The sequence below is a fragment of the Rutidosis leptorrhynchoides genome, chromosome 4, assembly GCF_046630445.1.
Source record: "Rutidosis leptorrhynchoides isolate AG116_Rl617_1_P2 chromosome 4, CSIRO_AGI_Rlap_v1, whole genome shotgun sequence".
Lineage (NCBI taxonomy): Eukaryota > Viridiplantae > Streptophyta > Magnoliopsida > Asterales > Asteraceae > Rutidosis > Rutidosis leptorrhynchoides.
Window position 1 is genome coordinate 130,738,747 of NC_092336.1, and position 26,462 is coordinate 130,765,208.

At 37.0% G+C, this 26,462-nt stretch overlaps 1 protein-coding gene across 1 annotated transcript; it reads left to right on the forward strand.

Moving 5' to 3' along the window:
• Nucleotides 1-2,496: 2,496 nt before the first annotated feature.
• On the forward strand, nt 2,497-7,394 carry LOC139841000 (uncharacterized). The gene is made up of 9 exons (XM_071831238.1): nt 2,497-2,618; nt 2,681-3,228; nt 3,331-4,229; nt 4,704-5,570; nt 5,658-6,021; nt 6,283-6,731; nt 7,097-7,149; nt 7,269-7,290; nt 7,389-7,394. Exons 1-9 carry the CDS (start codon nt 2,497-2,499, stop codon nt 7,392-7,394), a joined length of 3,330 nt encoding a protein of 1,109 aa, XP_071687339.1.
• Nucleotides 7,395-26,462: the final 19,068 nt, after the last annotated feature.

A 26,462-nucleotide genomic window follows, 5' to 3' on the forward strand; every position in this document is an offset into this window, starting at 1 on the left:
AGGGTCACAGAACAGGTTTCGTTATGTGAATTGGACCTCGTTAGGGCTGCCTAATGAGGTACATTGAGTTTTAGATAACTGGTAAATACCCGTGTGTAGTGGGGAATGGGGTTTCCTCACTATGAAGAAACCTCAATTGAATATATACTCCTGTACGTTCCTTATTCTACCTATTTTAGAAACTAAGAACCCTAAAACACTCCATGCTCTCGAAATCCTTAAAATCAAAAGTGCAAATTGAAGGCTAGTGATTTCTCTTATCTGATTCTAGTGATTACAAGGATCAAGACAAGGTAAACATCTCTGAATTTGATGAATTTAAAAGTGGGTTTTGGTTAAAATGGGTTTTGGTAAATTTTGAGCTTGATTCTTGTGTATATGTGTTTGTTAGGCTTGATTGATGTTAGAAATAGTTTATATAAGTGTAATGTGATATTCTTGAGCCTTTGAATCGACCAAAACAAGCAAAAATCGAGTTTTTGGGCCAAAAATGCGAAAAACAGCGTGCTGGAGCTGTTCTTCAGCTCCCACACGAGTGACAGATCAACCGCGCGAGTGACCACACTTTTGAGGGTCACCCACACATGTGAGGACTCACTCGTACGAGTGAGGCCTCAGCCACACGTGTGAGCAGCAGGTCAGAATTTTGGAAACTTGTTTCGGTCATAACTTTCAAACCGTAACTCCATTTTCGACAAATAAACTATCGTTGGAATCATATTGAAGTGTACGTTACAATGATAAGGTTTTAAAAATACTAAATCAAACTTTATTTTGGGTGGAAAAAGCTAAAATTGCAATTGGGCTGCTGTTCCTGCTCAACCGTGCGAGTGAGGCACTCACCCGTACGGGTGAGGTGTTCAACCGCGCGTGTGAGCTTCTAAATCATGCGAGTGGACTTGAAAGTCACTTGTGGGGGGTAGTTTGTCAGTCATACAAGTGAAGATACTCACCCGTACGAGTGATCTGGTCAGTCGCACGAGTGGGACCCCACCCGTGCGAGTGATGGAGTTTGTATGTTTGGGTCAAGTGCTATTCTGACTCATTTACTGTATTTTCGTGTTTATTTCTTCTAATGTATAATCTGGTTGAAATGGTTACTAACTAGAGAAATGATATTCTCAGGTGATAAAGGAAAAGGTGAAGGTTCAGTGAAATAAGACTACTGAGTTCTTGTATTTCCAGGTGAGTGGGACTATCCTAATTTTTATAAGTATTTAGTAGCGGGTTATGCTACTGTTACCTTGGCTTACTCACCTGAATACTTAGTATATGATATACTGTGCTATATTATGTGACTTGTTGTGGCCACCCTGAATTCCGACTACGGGTTAGTAGTCTGGTAGTGATATTGCCGATTGCGGGTTTTGTAGCGGCAACTGGCTTACATGTGGGGCAGCTATGGTTTTGTAGTTATGCCAAATTTGTAAGTTGGGCAAGAGGCAGGAATGAGTCTTTCTGGTTCAGGAGTTACTATTCGCGTAGTATAGTTGAACGATGCACCCCCTGCATCTGGATACTATGCGAGGGAGACAGTAACTGGAATTATCGGTATACTCCAACTTGATCGATTGGAGTTAAGGGCCCGGCCAGGTCGTCGATCCTCTTGTTATCAAGACCTTGTTTGTGTATTGGCTAGCTTGATGCTATATGCTTATACCTGTTAGGACTGCGCCATTCACTTAGCCTTGTGCTAACCCCTCACTTCCTCCCATGCAGGTAGACTTGTATGTTAGGGTTTTTGGGAGGAGCTTGCTGTTTTGATGGATATGTTTGAAGAACAAACTCTGATGTCTTTTGTATAACCTAAAATTAGTTGTTTAACGTAACACCAGATAGATTATAATAATCGTGTGGTATTGTAAAACTTAAGTATTATATGTATAAAGCTTTCGCTGTGTATTTTTTTAAAAAAAATGGACGGTGTTACAACTTGGTATCAGAGCGTAGGTTTGGCAACGTGTACACATGGATGTCATGTTCCCAGACCTTCGATAGTGTGTCAAACATATCCTTGGGAGACAAGCTAAGTGAATGTAGAGAATGGTATGATAGTCTGTAGGTACTAACGGATTATCTACTAAACTTTTGTGAGATGATGTGTAGTACAGGTGAAAGACGACTGACGAAAGGCAGGATGTCCGAGCTCCACCTACCCCTGGAATCTTCAGAGCTCCACCTGAAGAGGAAGACTCAGATACTGATCAGCAAGAGTACATCCAACGATTGGAGAGTCGATTGAAAGAATCCCGAGACATGATAACTGAGCTAGAAGGTATTGTTTCTGCGGGTACCATGACGGGTAATGATGATACTGCACCTCCAGGGTTTTCTGTACCTCAGTTTGGGTCTGCATCAGGGGGAACTTCATCACAACCACAACAGTTCCAAACTCCGTTGCCATTTCCACAGTTTCAAATGACGCCTTAGCAACAGTCACAACCTCAACAGGGATACCAAAACCCGGGTCAAGTTATGTATCCCTACGTGATTCAAATGTGGCAGCCACCAACAACTGAAACAAAGAAAAAGTGCACTTTTAAGCAATTCCTTGAATGCAAACCTCCAGAGTATGTCGGTAGTTCTAATCAACTGAAACCTTTGATTGGTTACATGAGGTAGATCGAGCATTGGAAACCTGTCAATGCGAGCCTGAATTACGTGTAACTTATGCCAGCAGATTGTTGAAAAAGAAAGCAATGGGTTGGTGGGATTCAATAACTTCTCAGATGTCAAAGGAAATGTTGAACCAGGTGACTTGGGAACAATTTGCAGCTAAGGTGTGCGAACAGTATTGCACTCCTTATGAGATCTCAAGAATGAAGCGGGAATTTATGAATCTAAAGATGACCAGACAGATGACAATTGACGAAGTGATCGAGAAGTTCACTGACAAGCTTCGCTTTGTACAACAATGGCTTCCTGATGAACAATCTAAGATTGATCAGTTTGTGGAAATGATCTTGCCAGAATACAGATCATTGGTAAGAATGGCACCTTCGTTACCTCAAGCCTTTGCCATAGCCAAAATGGTGGAAGGAGATACCAAGGCGGCCAAAGATAGTCAAAATGAAATGGTGATGCAGCCCAAACAGACATCAAGTCAAGGTAGTTTCAAATCAAAGAAGTCTCATGGTGGTCAACAGAAAGGAAGATTTTCCCAAAGTGGTAGTAGTTCGAACCAGAGGGTGTGGTGCAATGGTTGTAAATCGACTCATGCGGGTCCTTGTACTAATTTGACAAAGAGGTGCATGCGGTGCGGAGTAATGGGTCATGATATTCAGGCCTGCTCATTCAAAGAAAATGTTTGCTAGAATTGTCACAAATCAGGGCACAGATCAGTTGATTGTCCATCTGCAAGGAAGATGAGTTCTGGGGTAGGGGCAGGAGTAAGGACAACGTCAGTCGGGGGATCTTCGGCTTCGTCAACTGGACAGAAGTGTAAGACTCCTCCAAGACCTGAAGCAAGAGCCTTCCAGATGTCGGTAGACGCAGCTACTACTGCCGACGATGCTATCACCGGTATGTTTTTGGTTAACTCTACACCTGCTCGTGTATTGTTTGATTGCGAAGCCAATCGTTCTTTTATGGCTACTAGATTCTATGATAAGTTAAACTTGCCTGTTTCTATGTTACCTGAATCGTTAGAAGTGGAAGTAGCCAGTGGTAAGACTGTTCCAGTCACAACATCTATGTCTGGATTAAGTATAGAAATAGATAGGAGTGTATTTCCGGTGACTTGCTTAGTGATGCCCATACCTAGTTTTGATGTAGTTCTTGGTATGAATTGGTTAAGTCGCCATAAGGCAAGTATAAATTGTGATAAGAAAATAATTTATTTTCCTTTGGCCGATGGGACATGTGCTGTGGCCCGAGGTGAACGGGGCGGGTTTAATTGTCCGTTAATTTCAATGATGAAAGCTAAGAAATTGTTAGCCAAGGGATGTGATTCGTTTCTAGCATATGTAATTGATGCTAAGAAAGAGAAAAAGACGGTAGCTGATATTCCAGTAGTGCGCGACTTCCCAGAAGTATTTCCAGATGAATTACTGGGTTTGCCGCCAGTTAGGGAAGTAGAATACAGAATTGACTTGATGCCAGGATCTACACCAGTGGCTAAAGCTCCTTATAGGTTAGCTCCGTCCGAGATTCGTGACATGATGACGCAAATTCAAGATTTGCTAGATCGTGGGTTTATACGACCGAGTTCATCACCATGGGTTGCTCCCGTGTTATTCGTGAAAAAGAAAGATGGTACGCTTCGAATGTGTATTGATTATCGAGAATTAAACAAAAGAACCGTGAAGAATAAGTATCCTCTTCCGAGGATAGATGATTTATTCGATCAGCTTCAAGGAGCTTCGTTCTTTTCGAAAATAGATTTACGGTCCGGGTATCATTAGGTTCGTGTTGCTGAATCCGATATTCCGAAAACAGCATTTCGTACTAGGTACGGTCACTATGAGTTTTTGGTGATGCCGTTCGGGTTAACGAATGCGCCAGCAATTTTTATGGACTTAATGAATCGGGTGTGTCAACAGTTTCTCGATAAGTTTGTCATAGTATTTATTGACGACATTCTAATCTATTCAAAGACAGAGTCTGAGCATGCTGATCACCTACGTCAAGTATTAGAATTGTTGAAAGAAGAACAGTTATACGCTAAGTTTTCCAAATGTGAATTTTGGTTACGTGAAGTTCAGTTTCTGGGTCATGTTATTTGTCAAGAAGGTATCAAAGTGGATCCATCCAAAATAGAAGCGGTAATGAAATGGAATGCACCGAAAACTCTGACTGAAATTAAGAGTTTTCTGGGTTTAGCAGGGTATTACCGTAGATTTATCAAGGATTTCTCTAAGATTGCTGGTCCATTAACAAAGTTAACTAGAAAAGATGTATCTTTTCAATGGGGTGATGAACAGGAGAAAGCATTTCAAACATTGAAGCAGCTATTGTGTCAAGCTCCGATATTAGCGCTACCCAAGGGTACTGATGATTTTATGGTATATTGTGATGCGTCATATGTGGGTTTGGATTGTGTGTTAATGCAGCGAGAGAAGCTTATTGCGTATGCTTCGCGGCAGTTGAAAACTCATGAAAAGAATTATCCAGTACATGACTTAGAAATGGCAGCAGTGGTTTTTGCTTTGAAGCTATGGAGACATTATTTATACGGTACGCACTGCGTTATTTGTACAGATCACAAGAGTTTACAGTATATCTTTTCTCAGAAAGAGTTGAATATGCGGCAGAGACGGTGGCAAGAATTAATAAAAGAATATGATTGTGAAATCCGCTACCATCCGGGTAAGGAAAATGTTGTCGCTGATGCTTTAAGCCAAAAAGGATCCATTGACAATGTGAAATTTATGCGAATTGAAATTGTATCGGATCTGATTGAGCGATTAAAGATGACGCAGTTAGAAGCCTTGAGGGATGAACATTTAAAATCTGAGCTTTTAGTTAAGAGAAAAAAGGATTTAATTGACGATTCTCGTGGATTAAAAACTTTCAACAATCGAATATGGGTTCCTTTACTCGGAGAATTGAGGGAATTAATTATGAATGAGGTGCACAAATCAAGATTATCCATTCATCCAGGAAGTACAAAGATGTATCATGATTTGAAAACTCTGTATTGGTGGCCAACAATGAAGAAAGACATCGCGCATTTTGTGGAAAAATGTCATATTTGCGCCCAAGTTAAAGCTGAACATCAAAACCCCTATAGATCATTACGTCAATTAGAAATTCCAAAATGGAAATGGGAACATATAACAATGGATTTTGTAACTAAGTTACCCCGAACTCAGAAGGGACATGATATGATCTGGGTGATTGTTGATCGATTAACCAAGAGCGCACACTTTTTGCCTGCTAGTGAAACGACATCGTTGAGTAAATTGGCTCAGCTGTACATAAATGAAGTTGTAGTTTGGCATGGGATACCATTATCTATTGTGTCAGATAGGGATTCGAGATTTTTATCTAACTTCTGGCAGAGTTTACAACAAAATTTGGGTACTCGTGTTAATCTTAGTACAGCGTATCATCCTCAAACGAACGGTCAAAGTGAGCGAACTATTCAAACGTTAGAGGATATGTTAAGAGCCTGTGTATTAGAATATGGTAGGTCATGGGATTCTCACTTACCATTGATAGAATTTGCATACAATAATTCGTATCATTCAAGTATCGGCATGCCACCCTACGAGATGTTGTATGGTAGACGATGCAGAACTCCGACTTGTTGGTTAGAGGCCGGAGAGAAACAGTTTGCAGGTCCTGAAATTGTACAACAAACCGCTGATAAAGTTGCAATAGCTCGAGAGAAGTTAAAAGCTGCTAGAGATAGACAGAAAATGTACGCAGATCCTCGTAGACGACCAGTGACATTTTCTGTGGGTGAACGTGTGTACCTGAAGGTATCGCCGTGGAAAGGTGTAATTCGTTTTGGTAAACGCGGAAAATTAGCTCCAAGGTATATAGGTTCATTTAACATCAGGCAGATATTGAACGATCAAACCGTGGTTCTGGATCTTCCTGCAGAGTTAGCTGTTATTCACGATACATTTAACATATGTTATCTTCGTAAGTGCAAGGTAGAAAACGAAAGTGAGATTCTGCCATTGCAGGACTTAAAAGTTGACATGAATAAAAATTTAGTTAAAGAACCAGTCAGGGTTGTTGACAGAAAGGTTACGAGGTTACGTAAGAAACAGATACCAATGGTACTTGTAGAATGGAAACATAGTTTGGGTTCTAATTTGACTTGGGAAACGGAAGAATTAATGAAAGCTAGATACCCTCAATTGTTTGACCTGGACCAGATTCCGAGGACGGAATCTTCTTAAGGGGGTGGATTTGTAACGACCTCGAATCGGGCCTAGCGGTAAATGACTTTTACCCTTAGTGAATATTAATTATTAATATTAGTGATTTTAATAATTATGGGTTAATAATTATTTGATTGGTTAGTTATGTGCGCTTTATGACAAGGGTCACAGAACAGGTTACGTTATGTGAATTGGACCTCGTTAGGGCTGCCTAATGAGGTACATTGTGTTTTAGATAACTGGTAAATACGCGTGTGTAGTGGGGAATGAGGTTTCCTCACTATGAAGAAACCCCAATTGAATATATACTCATGTACGTTCCTTATTCTACTTATTTTAGAAACTAAGAACCCTAAAACACTCCATGCTCTCTAAATCCTTAAAATCAAAAGTGAAAATTGAAGGCTAGTGATTTCTCTTATCTGATTCTAGTGATTACAAGGATCAAGATAAGGTAAACATCTCTGAATTTGATGAATTTAAAAGTGGGTTTTGGGTAAAATGGGTTTTGGTAAATTTTGAGCTTGATTCTTGTGTATATATGTTTTTTAGGCTTGATTGATGTTACAAATAGTTTATATAAGTGTTATGTGATATTCTTGATCCTTTGAATCGACCAAAACAAGCAAAAATCGAGTTTTTGGGCCAAAAACGCGAAAAACAGCGTGCTGGAGCTGTTCTTCAGCTCCCATACGAGTGACAGATCAACCGTGTGAAATGTCCCGTTCTTATTGATTAAAAACGTTCCATATTAATTGATTTCGTTGCGAGGTTTTGACCTCTATATGAGACGTTTTTCAAAGACTGCATTCATTTTTAAACAAACCATAACCTTTATTTCATCAATAAAGGTTTAAAAAGCTTTACGTAGATTATCAAATAATGATAATCTAATATATCCTGTTTACACACGACCATTACATAATGGTTTACAATACAAATATGTTACAACAAAATAAGTTTCTTGAATGCAGTTTTTACACAATATCATACAAGCATGGACTCCAAATCTTGTCCTTATTTAAGTATGCGACAGCGGAAGCTCTTAATAATCACCTGAGAATAAACATGCTTAAAACGTCAACAAAAATGTTGGTGAGTTATAGGTTTAACCTATATATATCAAATCGTAACAATAGACCACAAGATTTCATATTTCAATACACATCCCATACATAGAGATAAAAATCATTCATATGGTGAACACCTGGTAACCGACAATAACAAGATGCATATATAAGAATATCCCCATCATTCCGGGACACCCTTCGGATATGATATAAATTTCGAAGTACTAAAGCATCCGGTACTTTGGATGGGGTTTGTTAGGCCCAATAGATCTATCTTTAGGATTCGCGTCAATTAGGGTGTCTGTTCCCTAATTCTTAGATTACCAGACTAAATAAAAAGGGGCATATTCGATTTCGATAATTCAACCATAGAATGTAGTTTCACGTACTTGTGTCTATTTTGTAAATCATTTATAAAACCTGCATGTATTCTCATCCCAAAAATATTAGATTTTAAAAGTGGGACTATAACTCACTTTCACAGATTTTTACTTCGTCGGGAAGTAAGACTTGGCCACTGGTTGATTCACGAACCTATAACAATATATACATATATATCAAAGTATGTTCAAAATATATTTACAACACTTTTAATATATTTTGATGTTTTAAGTTTATTAAGTCAGCTGTCCTCGTTAGTAACCTACAACTAGTTGTCCACAGTTAGATGTACAGAAATAAATCGATAAATATTATCTTGAATCAATCCACGACCCAGTGTATACGTATCTCAGTATTGATCACAACTCAAACTATATATATTTTGGAATCAACCTCAACCCTGTATAGCTAACTCCAACATTCACATATAGAGTGTCTATGGTTGTTCCGAAATATATATAGATGTGTCGACATGATAGGTCGAAACATTGTATACGTGTCTATGGTATCTCAAGATTACATAATATATAATACAAGTTGATTAAGTTATGGTTGGAATAGATTTGTTACCAATTTTCACGTAGCTAAAATGAGAAAAATTATCCAATCTTGTTTTACCCATAACTTCTTCATTTTAAATCCGTTTTGAGTGAATCAAATTGCTATGGTTTCATATTGAACTCTATTTTATGAATCTAAACAAAAAAAGTATAGGTTTCTAGTCGGAAAAATAAGTTACAAGTCGTTTTTGTAAAGGTAGTCATTTCAGTCGAAAGAACGACGTCTAGATGACCATTTTAGAAAACATACTTCCACTTTGAGTTTAACCATAATTTTTGGATATAGTTTCATGTTCATAATAAAAATCATTTTCTCAGAATAACAACTTTTAAATCAAAGTTTATCATAGTTTTTAATTAACTAACCCAAAACAGCCCGCGGTGTTACTACGACGGCGTAAATCCGGTTTTACGGTGTTTTTCGTGTTTCCAGGTTTTAAATCATTAAGTTAGCATATCATATAGATATAGAACATGTGTTTAGTTGATTTTAAAAGTCAAGTTAGAAGGATTAACTTTTGTTTGCGAACAAGTTTAGAATTAACTAAACTATGTTCTAGTGATTACAAGTTTAAACCTTCGAATAAGATAGCTTTATATGTATGAATCGAATGATGTTATGAACATCATTACTACCTTAAGTTCCTTGGATGAACCTACTGGAAAAGAGAAAAATGGATCTAGCTTCAATGGATCCTTGGATGGCTCAAAGTTCTTGAAGCAAAATCATGACACGAAAACAAGTTCAAGTAAGATCATCACTTGAAATAAGATTGTTATAGTTATAGAAATTGAACCAAAGTTTGAATATGATTATTACCTTGTATTAGAATGATAACCTACTGTAAGAAACAAAGATTTCTTGAGGTTGGATGATCACCTTACAAGATTGGAAGTGAGCTAGCAAACTTGAAAGTATTCTTGATTTTATGAAACTAGAACTTTTGGAATTTATGAAGAACACTTAGAACTTGAAGATAGAACTTGAGAGAGTTCAATTAGATGAAGAAAATTGAAGAATGAAAGTGTTTGTAGGTGTTTTTGGTCGTTGGTGTATGGATTAGATATAAAGGATATGTAATTTTGTTTTCATGTAAATAGGTCATGAATGATTACTCATATTTTTGTAATCTTATGAGATATTTCATGCTAGTTGCCAAATGATGGTTTCCACATGTGTTAGGTGACTCACATGGGCTGCTAAGAGCTGATCATTGGAGTGTATATACCAATAGTACATACATCTAAAAGCTGTGTATTGTACGAGTACGAATACGGGTGCATACGAGTAGAATTGTTGATGAAACTGAACGAGAATGTAATTGTAAGCATTTTTGTTAAGTAGAAGTATTTTGATAAGTGTATTGAAGTCTTTCAAAAGTGTATAAATACATATTAAAACACTACATGTATATACATTTTAACTGAGTCGTTAAGTCATCGTTAGTCGTTACATGTAAGTGTTGTTTTGAAACCTTTAGGTTAACGATCTTGTTAAATGTTGTTAACCCAATGTTTATAATAACAAAAGAGATTTTAAATTATTATATTATCATGATATTATGATGTACGAATATCTCTTAATATGATATATATACATTAAATATCGTTACAACGATAAACGTTACATATATGTCTCGTTTCAAAATCATTAAGTTAGTAGTCTTGTTTTTACATATGTAGTTCATTGTTAATATAATTAATGATATGTTTACTTATCATAATATCATGTTAACTATATATATAACCATATATATGTCATCATATAGTTTTTTTACAAGTTTTAACGTTCGTGAATCACCGGTCAACTTGGGTGGTCAATTGTCTATATGAAACCTATTTCAATTAATCAAGTCTTAACAAGTTTGATTGCTTAACATGTTGGAAACATTTAATCATGTAAACATCAATCTCAATTAATATATATAAACATGGAAAAGTTCGGGTCACTACAGTACCTACCCGTTAAATAAATTTCGTCCCGAAATTTTAAGCTGTTGAAGGTGTTGACGAATCTTCTGGAAATAGATGCGGGTATTTCTTCTTCATCTGATCTTCACGCTCCCAGGTGAACTCGGGTCCTCTACAAGCATTCCATCGAACCTTAACAATTGGTATCTTGTTTTGCTTAAGTCTTTTAACCTCACGATCCATTATTTCGACGGGTTCTTCGATGAATTGGAGTTTTTCGTTGATTTGGATTTCATCTAACGGAATAGTGAGATCTTCTTTAGCAAAACATTTCTTCAAATTCGAGACGTGGAAAGTGTTATGTACAGCCGCGAGTTGTTGAGGTAACTCAAGTCGGTAAGCTACTGGTCCGACACGATCAATAATCTTGAATGGTCCAATATACCTTGGATTTAATTTCCCTCGTTTACCAAATCGAACAACGCCTTTCCAAGGTGAAACTTTAAGCATGACCATCTCTCCAATTTCAAATTCTATATCTTTTCTTTTAATGTCAGCGTAGCTCTTTTGTCGACTTTGGGCGGTTTTCAACCGTTGTTGAATTTGGATGATCTTCTCGGTAGTTTCTTGTATAATCTCCGGACCCGTAATCTGTCTATCCCCCACCTCACTCCAACAAATCGGAGACCTGCACTTTCTACCATAAAGTGCTTCAAACGGCGCCATCTCAATGCTTGAATGGTAGCTGTTGTTGTAGGAAAATTCTGCTAACGGTAGATGTCGATCCCAACTGTTTCCGAAATCAATAACACATGCTCGTAGCATGTCTTCAAGCGTTTGTATCGTCCTTTCGCTCTGCCCATCAGTTTGTGGATGATAGGCAGTACTCATGTCTAGACGAGTTCCTAATGCTTGCTGTAATGTCTGCCAGAATCTTGAAATAAATCTGCCATCCCTATCAGAGATAATAGAGATTGGTATTCCATGTCTGGAGACGACTTCCTTCAAATACAGTCGTGCTAACTTCTCCATCTTGTCATCTTCTCTTATTGGTAGGAAGTGTGCTGATTTGGTGAGACGATCAACTATTACCCAGATAGTATCAAAACCACTTGCAGTCCTTGGCAATTTAGTGATGAAATCCATGGTAATGTTTTCCCATTTCCATTCCGGGATTTCGGGTTGTTGAAGTAGACCTGATGGTTTCTGATGCTCAGCTTTGACCTTAGAACACGTCAAACATTCTCCTACGTATTTAGCAACATCGGCTTTCATACCCGGCCACCAAAAATGTTTCTTGAGATCCTTGTACATCTTCCCCGTTCCAGGATGTATTGAGTATCTGGTTTTATGAGCTTCTCTAAGTACCATTTCTCTCATATCTCCAAATTTTGGTACCCAAATCCTTTCAGCCCTATACCGGGTTCCGTCTTCCCGAATATTAAGATGTTTCTCCGATCCTTTGGGTATTTCATCCTTTAAATTTCCCTCTTTTAAAACTCCTTGTTGCGCCTCCTTTATTTGAGTAGTAATGTTATTATGAATCATTATATTCATAGATTTTACTCGAATAGGTTCTCTATCCTTCCTGCTCAAGGCATCGGCTACCACATTTGCCTTCCCCGGGTGGTAACGAATCTCAAAATCGTAATCATTCAATAATTCAATCCACCTACGCTGCCTCATATTCAGTTGTTTCTGATTAAATATGTGTTGAAGACTTTTGTGGTCGGTATATATAATACTTTTGACCCCATATAAGTAGTGCCTCCAAGTCTTTAATGCAAAAACAACCGCGCCTAATTCCAAATCATGCGTCGTATAATTTTGTTCGTGAATCTTCAATTGTCTAGACGCATAAGCAATCACCTTCGTTCGTTGCATTAATACACAACCGAGACCTTGCTTTGATGCGTCACAATAAATCACAAAATCATCATTCCCTTCAGGCAATGACAATATAGGTGCCGTAGTTAGCTTTTTCTTCAATAACTGAAACGCTTTCTCTTGTTCATCATTCCATTCAAATTTCTTCCCTTTATGCGTTAATGCAGTCAAGGGTTTTGCTATTCTGGAAAAGTCTTGGATGAACCTTCTGTAGTAACCAGCTAGTCCTAAAAACTGGCGTATGTGTTTCGGAGTTTTCGGGGTTTCCCACTTTTCAACAGTTTCTATCTTTGCCGGATCCACCTTAATACCTTCTTTGTTCACTATGTGACCGAGGAATTGAACTTCTTCCAACCAAAATGCACACTTTGAAAACTTAGCGTACAATTCTTCCTTCCTCAATACTTCTAACACTTTTCTCAAATGTTCACCGTGTTCTTGGTCATTCTTTGAGTAAATAAGTATGTCATCAATGAAAACAATGACAAACTTGTCAAGGTATGGTCCACACACTCGGTTCATAAGGTCCATGAACACAGCTGGTGCATTAGTTAAACCAAACGGCATGACCATAAACTCGTAATGACCGTAACGTGTTCTGAAAGCAGTCTTTGGAATATCATCTTCTTTCACCCGCATTTGATGATACCCGGAACGTAAGTCAATCTTTGAATAAACAGACGAGCCTTGTAGTTGATCAAATAAGTCGTCGATTCTCGGTAGTGGGTAGCGGTTCTTGATGGTAAGTTTGTTCAACTCTCGGTAGTCGATACACAACCTGAATGTACCATCTTTCTTCTTGACAAACAAAACAGGAGCTCCCCACGGTGATGTGCTTGGTCGAATGAAACCACGCTCTAAAAGTTCTTGTAATTGGCTTTGCAGTTCTTTCATCTCGCTGGGTGCGAGTCTGTAAGGAGCACGAGCTATTGGTGCAGCTCCTGGTACAAGATCTATTTGAAATTCAACGGATCGATGTGGGGGTAATCCCGGTAATTCTTTCGGAAATACATCGGGAAATTCTTTTGCAATGGGAACATCATTGATGCTCTTTTCTTCAGTTTGTACTTTCTCGACGTGTGCTAGAACAGCATAGCAACCTTTTCTTATTAGTTTTTGTGCCTTCAAATTACTAATAAGATGTAGCTTCGTGTTGCCCTTTTCTCCGTACACCATTAAGGGTTTTCCTTTTTCTCGTATAATGCGAATTGCATTTTTGTAACAAACGATCTCCGCTTTCACTTCTTTCAACCAGTCCATACCGATTATCACATCAAAACTCCCTAACTCTACTGGTATCAAATCAATCTTAAATGTTTCGCTAACCAGTTTAATTTCTCGATTCCGACATATATTATCTGCTGAAATTAATTTACCATTTGCTAATTCGAGTAAAAATTTACTATCCAAAGGCGTCAATGGACAACTTAATTTAGCACAAAAATCTCTACTCATATAGCTTCTATCCGCACCCGAATCAAATAAAACGTAAGCAGATTTATTGTCAATAAGAAACGTACCCGTAACAAGCTCCGGGTCTTCCTGTGCCTCTACCGCATTAATATTGAAAACTCTTCCACGGCCTTGTCCATTCGTGTTCTCCTGGTTCGGGCAATTTCTAATAATGTGGCCTGGTTTTCCACATTTATAACAAACTACATTGGCATAACTTGCTCCGACACTACTTGCTCCGCCATTACTCGTTCCGACACCATTTGTTCCTTTCGTTCTATTAACCCCTGGTCCGTAGACCTCACACTTCGCCGCGCTATGACCATTTCTTTTACACTTGTTGCAAAATTTGGTGCAGAACCCCGAGTGATTCTTTTCACACCTTTGGCATAGTTGCTTCTGATTGTTGTTGTTGTTGCGGTTATTATTGTTGTTGGGATGATTGTTGTAGTTGCTGTTGTTGTTGTTGTTGTTGTTGTTGGGCCGTTTGTTGTAGTTGCGATTGATGTTGCGATTGTTGGGATAATTGTTGCGATTATTGTTGTAATTGCTGTTGTTGTTGTATTGGTGATTCTTATCACCGTTTTCCTCCCACTTTCTTTTGACTTGCTTCACATTGGCCTCTTCAGCAGTCTGTTCTTTAATTCTTTCTTCAATCTGGTTCACTAGTTTGTGAGCCATTCTACATGCCTGTTGTATGGAGGCGGGCTCGTGTGAACTTATATCTTCTTGGATTCTTTCCGGTAATCCTTTCACAAACGCGTCGATCTTCTCTTCCTCATCTTCGAATGCTCCCGGACACAATAGGCACAATTCTGTGAATCGTCTTTCGTACGTGGTAATATCAAATCCTTGGGTTCGTAACCCTCTAAGTTCTGTCTTGAGCTTATTGACCTCGGTTCTGGGACGGTACTTCTCGTTCATCAAGTGCTTGAATGCTGACCACGGTAGTGCGTACGCATCATCTTGTCCCACTTGCTCTAGATAGGTATTCCACCATGTTAACGCAGAACCTGTGAAGGTATGCGTAGCGTACTTCACTTTGTCCTCTTCAGTACACTTACTTATGGCAAACACCGATTCAACCTTCTCGGTCCACCGTTTCAATCCGATCGGTCCTTCGGTTCCATCAAATTCCAAAGGTTTGCAGGCAGTGAATTCTTTGTAGGTGCATCCTACACGATTTCCTGTACTGCTAGATCCAAGGTTATTGTTGGTATGTAGCGCAGCCTGTACTGCGGCTATGTTTGAAGCTAGAAAAGTACGGAATTCCTCTTCATTCATATTCACGGTGTGTCGAGTAGTCGGTGCCATTTCCTTCAAAATAGTTAAATGGAACAAGTTAATCATACAGAATATTAAGAGTAGTTAATAGTATTTCGTAGCATAATATGAACTCATTTATAAAAGCTTTTTCTTCATATTAGCGTTTTATAAGTTTAAATTCGGGTAGTACCTACCCGTTAAGTTCATACTTAGTAGCTAATATACAATTCAACTACTACAATTCTATATGAAAAACTGATTATAATAATATTTCGCGTTCAAACTTTTATACAATATTTTACAAACTTACAATACCGCTTATTTTACATAAAGCATGAAATATAGCACACAATAACTTTGATACAAGATAGTTGTGAAGACAATTCTAGCTAGTACACAAGTCGTTCAGCAAAGGCAATAAAGACACGTAATTCATACGTCCAGAAACAAGTCATGCATTCTGGTTTTACTAGGACTACTTCCCATCCTTGGTCTTGTGCAACATAACCGTTATGGCCGTTGATAAGACAGCGTGTTGTAACGTCATCAAAGGGACGAGGGTTACGTAATGTCCAACAGTCCCGTAATAATCTAAAAACCTCATTTCTTACCCCAATTACCGACTCCGTCACTTGTGGAAACGTTTTGTTTAATAGTTGTAGCCCGATGTTCTTGTTCTCACTTTGGTGAGAAGCGAACATTACTAATCCGTAAGCATAACATGCTTCTTTATGTTGCATGTTAGCCGCTTTTTCTAAATCACGAAGTCCAATATTCGGATATATTGAGTCAAAATAATTTCTTAACCCGTTGCGTAAAATAGCATTTGGGTTCCCCGCAATATATGCGTCAAAGTAAACACATCGTAACTTATGGGTTTCCCAATGTGATATCCCCCATCTTTCAAACGAAAGTCTCTTATAAACCAAGACATTCTTGGAACGTTCTTCGAATGTCTTACAAACTGATCTCGCCTTAAATAGTTGTGCCGAAGAATTCTGGCCGACTCTAGACAAGATTTCATCAATCATGTCTCCGGGTAGGTCTCTTAAAATATTGGGTTGTCTATCCATTTTGTATTTTTAAACTGTAAAATAGACAAGAGTTAGATTCATAAAAAAAAAATTACTTATTAATACAAGCAATTTTTACATATATCATAAAGCATAAGAACACTATATTCCATATATTACACCACACGAATACAACTATCTTATTCCGACTCGCTCGTTTCTTCTTCTTCGGTTTTGGTTCGTTTTGCCAAGTTTCTAGGGATATATGATGTTCCCCTAATACGAACCGTCGTTGTCCACATTGGTTTAGAAAAACCTGGTGGTTTAGAGGTTCCCGGGTCATTGTTACAACTTAAGGACTTCGGGGGTTGACGATACATATAAAGTTCATCGGGGTTGGAATTAGATTTCTCTATTTTTATGCCCTTTCCCTTATTATTTTCTTTTGCCTTTTTAAATTCAGTTGGGGTAATTTCTATAACATCATCGGAATTCTCGTCGGAATCCGATTCATCGGAGAATTGGTAATCCTCCCAATATTTTGCTTCCTTGGCGGAAACACCATTGACCATAATTAACTTTGGTCGGTTGGTTGAGGATTTTCTTTTACTTAACCGTTTTATTATTTCCCCCACCGGTTCTATTTCTTCATCCGGTTCCGATTCTTCTTCCGGTTCCGATTCTTCTTCCGGTTCCGACTCTTCTTCCGGTTCCTCTTCGGGAACTTGTGAATCAGTCCACAAATTATTCCAATTTACATTTGACTCTTCATTATTATTAGGTGAGTCAATGGGACTTGTTCTAGAGGTAGACATCTATCACATAATATCAAACACGTTAAGAGATTAATATATCACATAATATTCATATGTTAAAAATATATAGTTTCCAACAAAAATGTTAAGCAATCATTTTTAAAGAAAACACGGTCGAAGTCCAGACTCACTAATGCATCCTAACAAACTCGATAAGACACACTAATGCAAATTTTCTGGTTCTCTAAGACCAACGCTCGGATACCAACTGAAATGTCCCGTTCTTATTGATTAAAAACGTTCCATATTAATTGATTTCGTTGCGAGGTTTTGACCTCTATATGAGACGTTTTTCAAAGACTGCATTCATTTTTAAACAAACCATAACCTTTATTTCATCAATAAAGGTTTAAAAAGCTTTACGTAGATTATCAAATAATGATAATCTAATATATCCTGTTTACACACGACCATTACATAATGGTTTACAATACAAATATGTTACAACAAAATAAGTTTCTTGAATGCAGTTTTTACACAATATCATACAAGCATGGACTCCAAATCTTGTCCTTATTTAAGTATGCGACAGCGGAAGCTCTTAATAATCACCTGAGAATAAACATGCTTAAAACGTCAACAAAAATGTTGGTGAGTTATAGGTTTAACCTATATATATCAAATCGTAACAATAGACCACAAGATTTCATATTTCAATACACATCCCATACATAGAGATAAAAATCATTCATATGGTGAACACCTGGTAACCGACAATAACAAGATGCATATATAAGAATATCCCCATCATTCCGGGACACCCTTCGGATATGATATAAATTTCGAAGTACTAAAGCATCCGGTACTTTGGATGGGGTTTGTTAGGCCCAATAGATCTATCTTTAGGATTCGCGTCAATTAGGGTGTCTGTTCCCTAATTCTTAGATTACCAGACTAAATAAAAAGGGGCATATTCGATTTCGATAATTCAACCATAGAATGTAGTTTCACGTACTTGTGTCTATTTTGTAAATCATTTATAAAACCTGCATGTATTCTCATCCCAAAAATATTAGATTTTAAAAGTGGGACTATAACTCACTTTCACAGATTTTTACTTCGTCGGGAAGTAAGACTTGGCCACTGGTTGATTCACGAACCTATAACAATATATACATATATATCAAAGTATGTTCAAAATATATTTACAACACTTTTAATATATTTTGATGTTTTAAGTTTATTAAGTCAGCTGTCCTCGTTAGTAACCTACAACTAGTTGTCCACAGTTAGATGTACAGAAATAAATCGATAAATATTATCTTGAATCAATCCACGACCCAGTGTATACGTATCTCAGTATTGATCACAACTCAAACTATATATATTTTGGAATCAACCTCAACCCTGTATAGCTAACTCCAATATTCACATATAGAGTGTCTATGGTTGTTCCGAAATATATATAGATGTGTCGACATGATAGGTCGAAACATTGTATACGTGTCTATGGTATCTCAAGATTACATAATATATAATACAAGTTGATTAAGTTATGGTTGGAATAGATTTGTTACCAATTTTCACGTAGCTAAAATGAGAAAAATTATCCAATCTTGTTTTACCCATAACTTCTTCATTTTAAATCCGTTTTGAGTGAATCAAATTGCTATGGTTTCATATTGAACTCTATTTTATGAATCTAAACAAAAAAAGTATAGGTTTCTAGTCGGAAAAATAAGTTACAAGTCGTTTTTGTAAAGGTAGTCATTTCAGTCGAAAGAACGACGTCTAGATGACCATTTTAGAAAACATACTTCCACTTTGAGTTTAACCATAATTTTTGGATATAGTTTCATGTTCATAATAAAAATCATTTTCTCAGAATAACAACTTTTAAATCAAAGTTTATCATAGTTTTTAATTAACTAACCCAAAACAGCCCGCGGTGTTACTACGACGGCGTAAATCCGGTTTTACGGTGTTTTTCGTGTTTCCAGGTTTTAAATCATTAAGTTAGCATATCATATAGATATAGAACATGTGTTTAGTTGATTTTAAAAGTCAAGTTAGAAGGATTAACTTTTGTTTGCGAACAAGTTTAGAATTAACTAAACTATGTTCTAGTGATTACAAGTTTAAACCTTCGAATAAGATAGCTTTATATGTATGAATCGAATGATGTTATGAACATCATTACTACCTTAAGTTCCTTGGATGAACCTACTGGAAAAGAGAAAAATGGATCTAGCTTCAATGGATCCTTGGATGGCTCAAAGTTCTTGAAGCAAAATCATGACACGAAAACAAGTTCAAGTAAGATCATCACTTGAAATAAGATTGTTATAGTTATAGAAATTGAACCAAAGTTTGAATATGATTATTACCTTGTATTAGAATGATAACCTACTGTAAGAAACAAAGATTTCTTGAGGTTGGATGATCACCTTACAAGATTGGAAGTGAGCTAGCAAACTTGAAAGTATTCTTGATTTTATGAAACTAGAACTTTTGGAATTTATGAAGAACACTTAGAACTTGAAGATAGAACTTGAGAGAGTTCAATTAGATGAAGAAAATTGAAGAATGAAAGTGTTTGTAGGTGTTTTTGGTCGTTGGTGTATGGATTAGATATAAAGGATATGTAATTTTGTTTTCATGTAAATAGGTCATGAATGATTACTCATATTTTTGTAATCTTATGAGATATTTCATGCTAGTTGCCAAATGATGGTTCCCACATGTGTTAGGTGACTCACATGGGCTGCTAAGAGCTGATCATTGGAGTGTATATACCAATAGTACATACATCTAAAAGCTGTGTATTGTACGAGTACGAATACGGGTGCATACGAGTAGAATTGTTGATGAAACTGAACGAGAATGTAATTGTAAGCATTTTTGTTAAGTAGAAGTATTTTGATAAGTGTATTGAAGTCTTTCAAAAGTGTATAAATACATATTAAAACACTACATGTATATACATTTTAACTGAGTCGTTAAGTCATCGTTAGTCGTTACATGTAAGTGTTGTTTTGAAACCTTTAGGTTAACGATCTTGTTAAATGTTGTTAACCCAATGTTTATAATAACAAAAGAGATTTTAAATTATTATATTATCATGATATTATGATGTACGAATATCTCTTAATATGATATATATACATTAAATGTCGTTACAACGATAAACGTTACATATATGTCTCGTTTCAAAATCATTAAGTTAGTAGTCTTGTTTTTACATATGTAGTTCATTGTTAATATAATTAATGATATGTTTACTTATCATAATATCATGTTAACTATATATATAACCATATATATGTCATCATATAGTTTTTTTACAAGTTTTAACGTTCGTGAATCACCGGTCAACTTGGGTGGTCAATTGTCTATATGAAACCTATTTCAATTAATCAAGTCTTAACAAGTTTGATTGCTTAACATGTTGGAAACATTTAATCATGTAAACATCAATCTCAATTAATATATATAAACATGGAAAAGTTCGGGTCACTACACCGTGCGAGTGACCACACTTTTGAGGGTCACCCACACGTGTGAGGACTCACTCGTACAAGTGAGGCCTCAGCCACACGTGTGAGCAGCAGGTCAGAATTTTGGAAACTTGTTTCGGTCATAACTTTCAAACCGTAACTCCGTTTTCGACAAATAAACTATCGTTGGAATCATCTTGAAGTGTACGTTACAATGATAAGGTTTTAAAATACTAAATCAAACTTTATGTCGGGTAGAAAAAGCTAAAATGGCAATTGGGCTGCTGTTCCTGCTCAACCGTGCGAGTGAGGCACTCACCCGTACGGGTGAGGTGTTCAACCGCGCGTGTGAGCTTCTAAATCATGCGAGTGGACTTGAAAGTCACTCGTGGGGGTAGTTTGTCAGTCGTACGAGTGAGGATACTCACCCGTACGAGTGATCTGGTCAGTCGCACGAGTGGGACCCCACTGATGATGTAGCGTGAGGGTACGAAATAGTATTATTTTTACTAGGAAATACTACAAAATATGACACAAGTTTTATTAATTTACGGATGGGATATACCTAAACTTTGCTACAACACTATAGGCAGTGTACCTAATCGTAGAGTAGTGTAGTTTTTAGTAAGTCCGATTCGTTCCACAGGGAGCTAGTGATTACGTACTATATTTTTATAAAACTATATTTATGTAAATATATATATATATATATATATATATATATATATATATATATATATATATATATATATATATATATATATATATATATATATATATATATAAGTAGTAATATTATTATAAAAGGGGGGGGTTTTTACCGTTTAATGACCGGTTTGTCGATTTTATATTTTTAAGCGTAAAGATAAATGACAATAATTAAAGTGCGTAAAATAAATAAATGACGATAAATAAAATAACAATAAATAAAATTGCAATAGAACATGAAATAAAAGGATTATGCTTATTTAAACTTCCGTAATCATGATGTTTGACGTTTTGATTTTAATTAATTGTTACTCGGGTTAATTGTCCTTTGTCATGGTTTATTTGATACCTATCTGGTTTTTATCCATAATAGTCCATCGGTCATAAATATAAAGTGCGAGTGTCCTCGTCAAATTACCCTTATACCCGAAGTCAAATATTCCAACTAATTAAGGATTTAAACTGTGACGCAGTTATCACTTCTGTCAACAATTACACCAGTTATCACTGTATGTAATCTACCCCTGTTTTGATTAGATATGAATATTAATTTACCCACTTGATCAGTTTGAATAATCAATTACCCAACCCGAATAATTAATTAAATGATTATAATAGATTCCATATGAACGTCACTAAATAGGACAACCATAATCATTATTAATTATTAGGATAATTAATTTGAAGATAGGTTCGACAGACTCCAATGAGTTGTCACTCAATTAGACAATACCCCCCATCTATTAATAGTCAATAGTCCAATTTCCACAAGTGTCGGTCTTTTGCCCAAACCTTAATTATGGTACAAAGCCCAATTACCCAATTTTAGTAATTAGCCCAACATCATGATTACTTCGTTTTAAATAAGCATAATAATAACTTAGCTACGAGACATTAATATAAAAAGGTTGAACATAACTTACAATGATTAAAAATAGCGTAGCGTTACACGGACAGAATTTCGACTTACACACTCAAACGATCTCTATCATAAATCTTATTATTATCATAATTTAAAATTAAAATTAAGATTATTGTTATATCTGATTACATTAACATTATGATAGAGAATTATAGATATAAATTATAGATATTGATATTGATAGATAGAAAAATAAGAAAAAGATAGAAAAAATATCGAAAAAAAAGGTTCCTCAATTTGATCGTAAATCATTGCTTTTATAGCGAAATTAGAATTGAAATTTTCATTTACGACCCCTGAACTATGCTCAATTAACAACTTTTTATTATTTAATATTATTCTTATTATGAATTATTTAAATATTATATTTTATTCTTGTGCATAGTTGACTCGTAATTTTTACACCGTTGCGTCGAGCGCTGAAAGTTGGTTCATGCCTCGGTTCCGGATTTTCGAACGCCCTTTCGTACAATTTTATATCGTGTACTTTGCGTTTTGTAACTTGTACTCTTGTCATTTTTAGACGTTCTTCATCAATAATTTGAACCTTTTTGATTGTATCTTGTACTTTTGAGCTTTTTGGACCTTTGTGTCTTCAAATCGTCGTTTTTGCCTTTTGTCTTCGCACTTATTTAAAATAAACGAATATTACTTGAAAATGGAACAATTGCAACTAAAATCTTGTCTTTCTTGGGGGATTTTGCTATGAAATATATGTTCCTTTTTAGCCTTATCACCCACCCGTGCGAGTGATGGAGTTTGTATGTTTGGGTCAAGTGCTATTCTGACTCATTTACTGTATTGTCATGTTTATTTCTTCTAATGTATAATCTGGTTGAAATGGTTACTAACTAGAGAAATGATATTCTCAGGTGATAAAGGAAAAGGTGAAGGCTCAGTGAAATAAGACTACTGAATTCTTGTATTTCCAGGTGAGTGGGACTATTCTAATGTTTATAAGTATTTAGTAGCGGGTTATGCCACTGTTACCTTGGCTTACTCACCTGAATACTTAGTATATGATACACTGTGCTATATTATGTGACTTGTTGTGGCCACCCTGAATTCCGACTACGGGTTAGTAGTCTGGTAGTGATATTGCCGATTGCGGGTTTTGTAGCGGCAACTGGCTTACATGTGGGGCAGCTATGGTTTTGTAGTTATGCCAAATTTGTAAGTTGGGCAAGAGGCAGGAATGAGTCTTTCTGGTTCAGGAGTTACTATTCACGTAGTATAGTTGAACGATGCACCCCCTGCATCTGGATACTATGCGAGGGAGACAGTAACTAGAATTATTGGTATACTCCAACTTGATCGATTGGAGTTAAGGGCCCGGTGTAACACCCGTTTTTCAGTTACACGTTATTTCGAGCGTCATTCGAAATACGAGGCATGTAAGTGTATATTTGGATCCCAAATAAAGTTGGAGTTGATGTTCTAAAACCTTACCATTGGATAGTAAATCTCATTACGTTTCCAACGATATTTGATTCGTCGAAAACGGAGTTACGGTTTGAAAGTTACGACCAAAACAAGTTCAGTTTCAGACTCAGTTCATTGGGACTCCGTCCAGACTTCAGGACGCCGTCCAACAATGAAGGTTAGGACGCCGTCCAAGCTTTTTGGACACCGTCCAGAAGGCCTAACGGGCCAGCAGCTCTATTTTACTCAAATTAAAAGGGGTATTTGGGTCTTTTCACTTGGGGTCGGTTTGGAGCCTCTAAAACTGATCCAACCTCATTTATGGATCACATTTCACCCACCAACACTCTCATCTTCAAACCCTAGAGAGAGAAGGTGTTTTTAGTGAGAGAAAGCTTAGTTTGGAGAAGAAGAAGAGCGGTTTGGGTCGGGTCGCTAGAGTTAAAGTTGTTCCTTTCGTTCTCGGCTACATTTTGATTGTTATGGTAAACTCTAACTCCGAATTTTATTGTTAAGATTCTTGTTCATATTTAGGGATTGAACTAGTTTGGATTATAAACTCCATTTCTCATGAATTTGGGGGTTTTTGCTTTATGTATTGTGTAAGTAAACCCGATTATTGTGGGTTTAGGGTTTGAGGACAAATTTGGTCATGGTTTGGGTGTTTAACCACTAGATTGTAATTGTGTTAGTGTTTAGATGTTCATAAGAACATGTTGGTATGACAAATGGGTGTTAACCTCAAATGTTGTCAAACTAAGTCATGAGATCGAGAATTTATGAACCGTGTATATAAAGGTTTGATTAAAGTGTTAAACGATGTTTTGGAAAGTAAATCACTAGTCGTTAGTGATTAAAGATGTTTTTGGGACTTATGTCAAATTGGATTGACTTTGAATGGGTCGGGATTACCACCCGTAGTGGTCATTGGTGAAGTCCACTTTAGTTGTCTAAATGGGCGGTTTGTGGAGGTAGGTATAAACCCTTGGTTAAGGGTGTTGGAGTCGAATTCTCTCGTAGAGAATGTATGTTGATTGTTTGTATATCTATATGCGTATTATAGGTAAAAGGTTTGCTCGGTTGCGTTTGGAGGCGATTTACATACATGACTTATGCAGGCATTTCGAGGTGAGTGGAATAATTATGCATGTATGTATATAGTGTATTTATTTGTGAATGTTATGGTATGAACCAACGAGCCGGAAGTACCATAACATGTATGTGACGAGTGTTGAGATGTGAACCACGAGCCGGTAGCATCAAAGTGTGAACCACGAGCCGGTAGCACTATAAAATGAGATGTGAACCACGAGCCGGTAGCATCAAAGTGTGAACCACGAGCCGGTAGCACTATAAAATGAGATGTGCACCACGAGCCGGTAGCATCAAAGTGTGAACCACGAGTCGGTAGCACTATAAAAGAGTATGACTCAAATGCGTAGTGGCGTGAACCAAGGAGCCGGTAGCGTCATAGCATTGCGTATGGTGTGAACCACGAGCTGGTAGCACCATAGCGTTTATGGTTAACCATATGGTATTGTGTATGTGTTGTAGTGTAGCATGTTATATTGTTTGAGTATATGCTATTGGTTATGCTAGCTTGCGATATTGGAGGTTATTAGCTTGATACTTAAGATGGTTTGCTACTTATGTTGCTAGCATGTATGCGGTATGTGAGTAAGTGTATGCAAGTAGGTACATTATATATGTATATGTATAATTATTGCATTCACTAAGCGTTAAGCTTACCCCGCTCGTTGTTTACCTTTTTACAGGTATTGTGATTGTGATGATAGCTAGTTGTAGACTAGATGCGTAGGAGCGCTTGGGCTCGATGGGGTAGCTTTTTGGAGTTTTGGACGCGGATTGGGGATTTGGTAGTCCCCGAGATTATGCTGTTGGTATTGGGTTGGGTTGTAGAGTCCTAATCCGTCTAAAGAGTTAAATGGGTCGAAATCATTACATTATTTGTAAAACGGGTCATTGTGGGCCCGGTGTTATAAAACTTATGTTTATTGTGGAAATCTCTTAGTTTTACTTAATATGATGTGTTGTGAAAGTCGTTTCGTTTTAAAAGTGTCAGGAAGCGGGTTTTTCACTCGCGTGAAATTGAAAAGCTGATCAGTCCACTTTAGTTCATTTGGACACCGTCCAAATGCTTGGGATGCCGTCCTGTCTTTCAATACTGGACGCCGTCCAGATAACTGGACGCCGTCCAGATACACTGCCATACAAATTTTTTTTTAAGGCGTATTTTTGGTAAAACGATGTCGGGTTGTTACAAGTGGTATCAGAGCATAGTCTAAGGGAATTAGGTGACCTTGGAATAGGTGCCTAGTCTTAGACTTATTGGCCGTTGTGCGTTATTTGCGGGACTTGTAGGATTACGGGTCGGATTGAGATTTGTTAGTACCTTAGAGTAGGTGACTAACTAGGACTAGTGCTTGTCCAATGTGGGATTATGTGGGGCCTTATTTCGCATGTAAATTAGTGCCTTAGATTGCTAGTGCCTAAGGTAAGTAGGCGAACTTGGACGTTGTTTTAGTAATAGTCACCTAGGTTGTAGGTTGACTTGTCGTTGTGATGTACTTGTGTACGTTTATTACTATTGTATATTGGTGTATATATATATACAGGTATCTAATTGGTGCGTTGTCTTAGAGATGAATCTATTGGAGAGATTCAAAGGTTTGGCGGTTTTGAGTGATCAAGTTCACGGTAAGGACTTTGGTCATTCGGGTACTAGGAGTTATCGCGTGTTATTTTGTGTGAATGTTGCGTC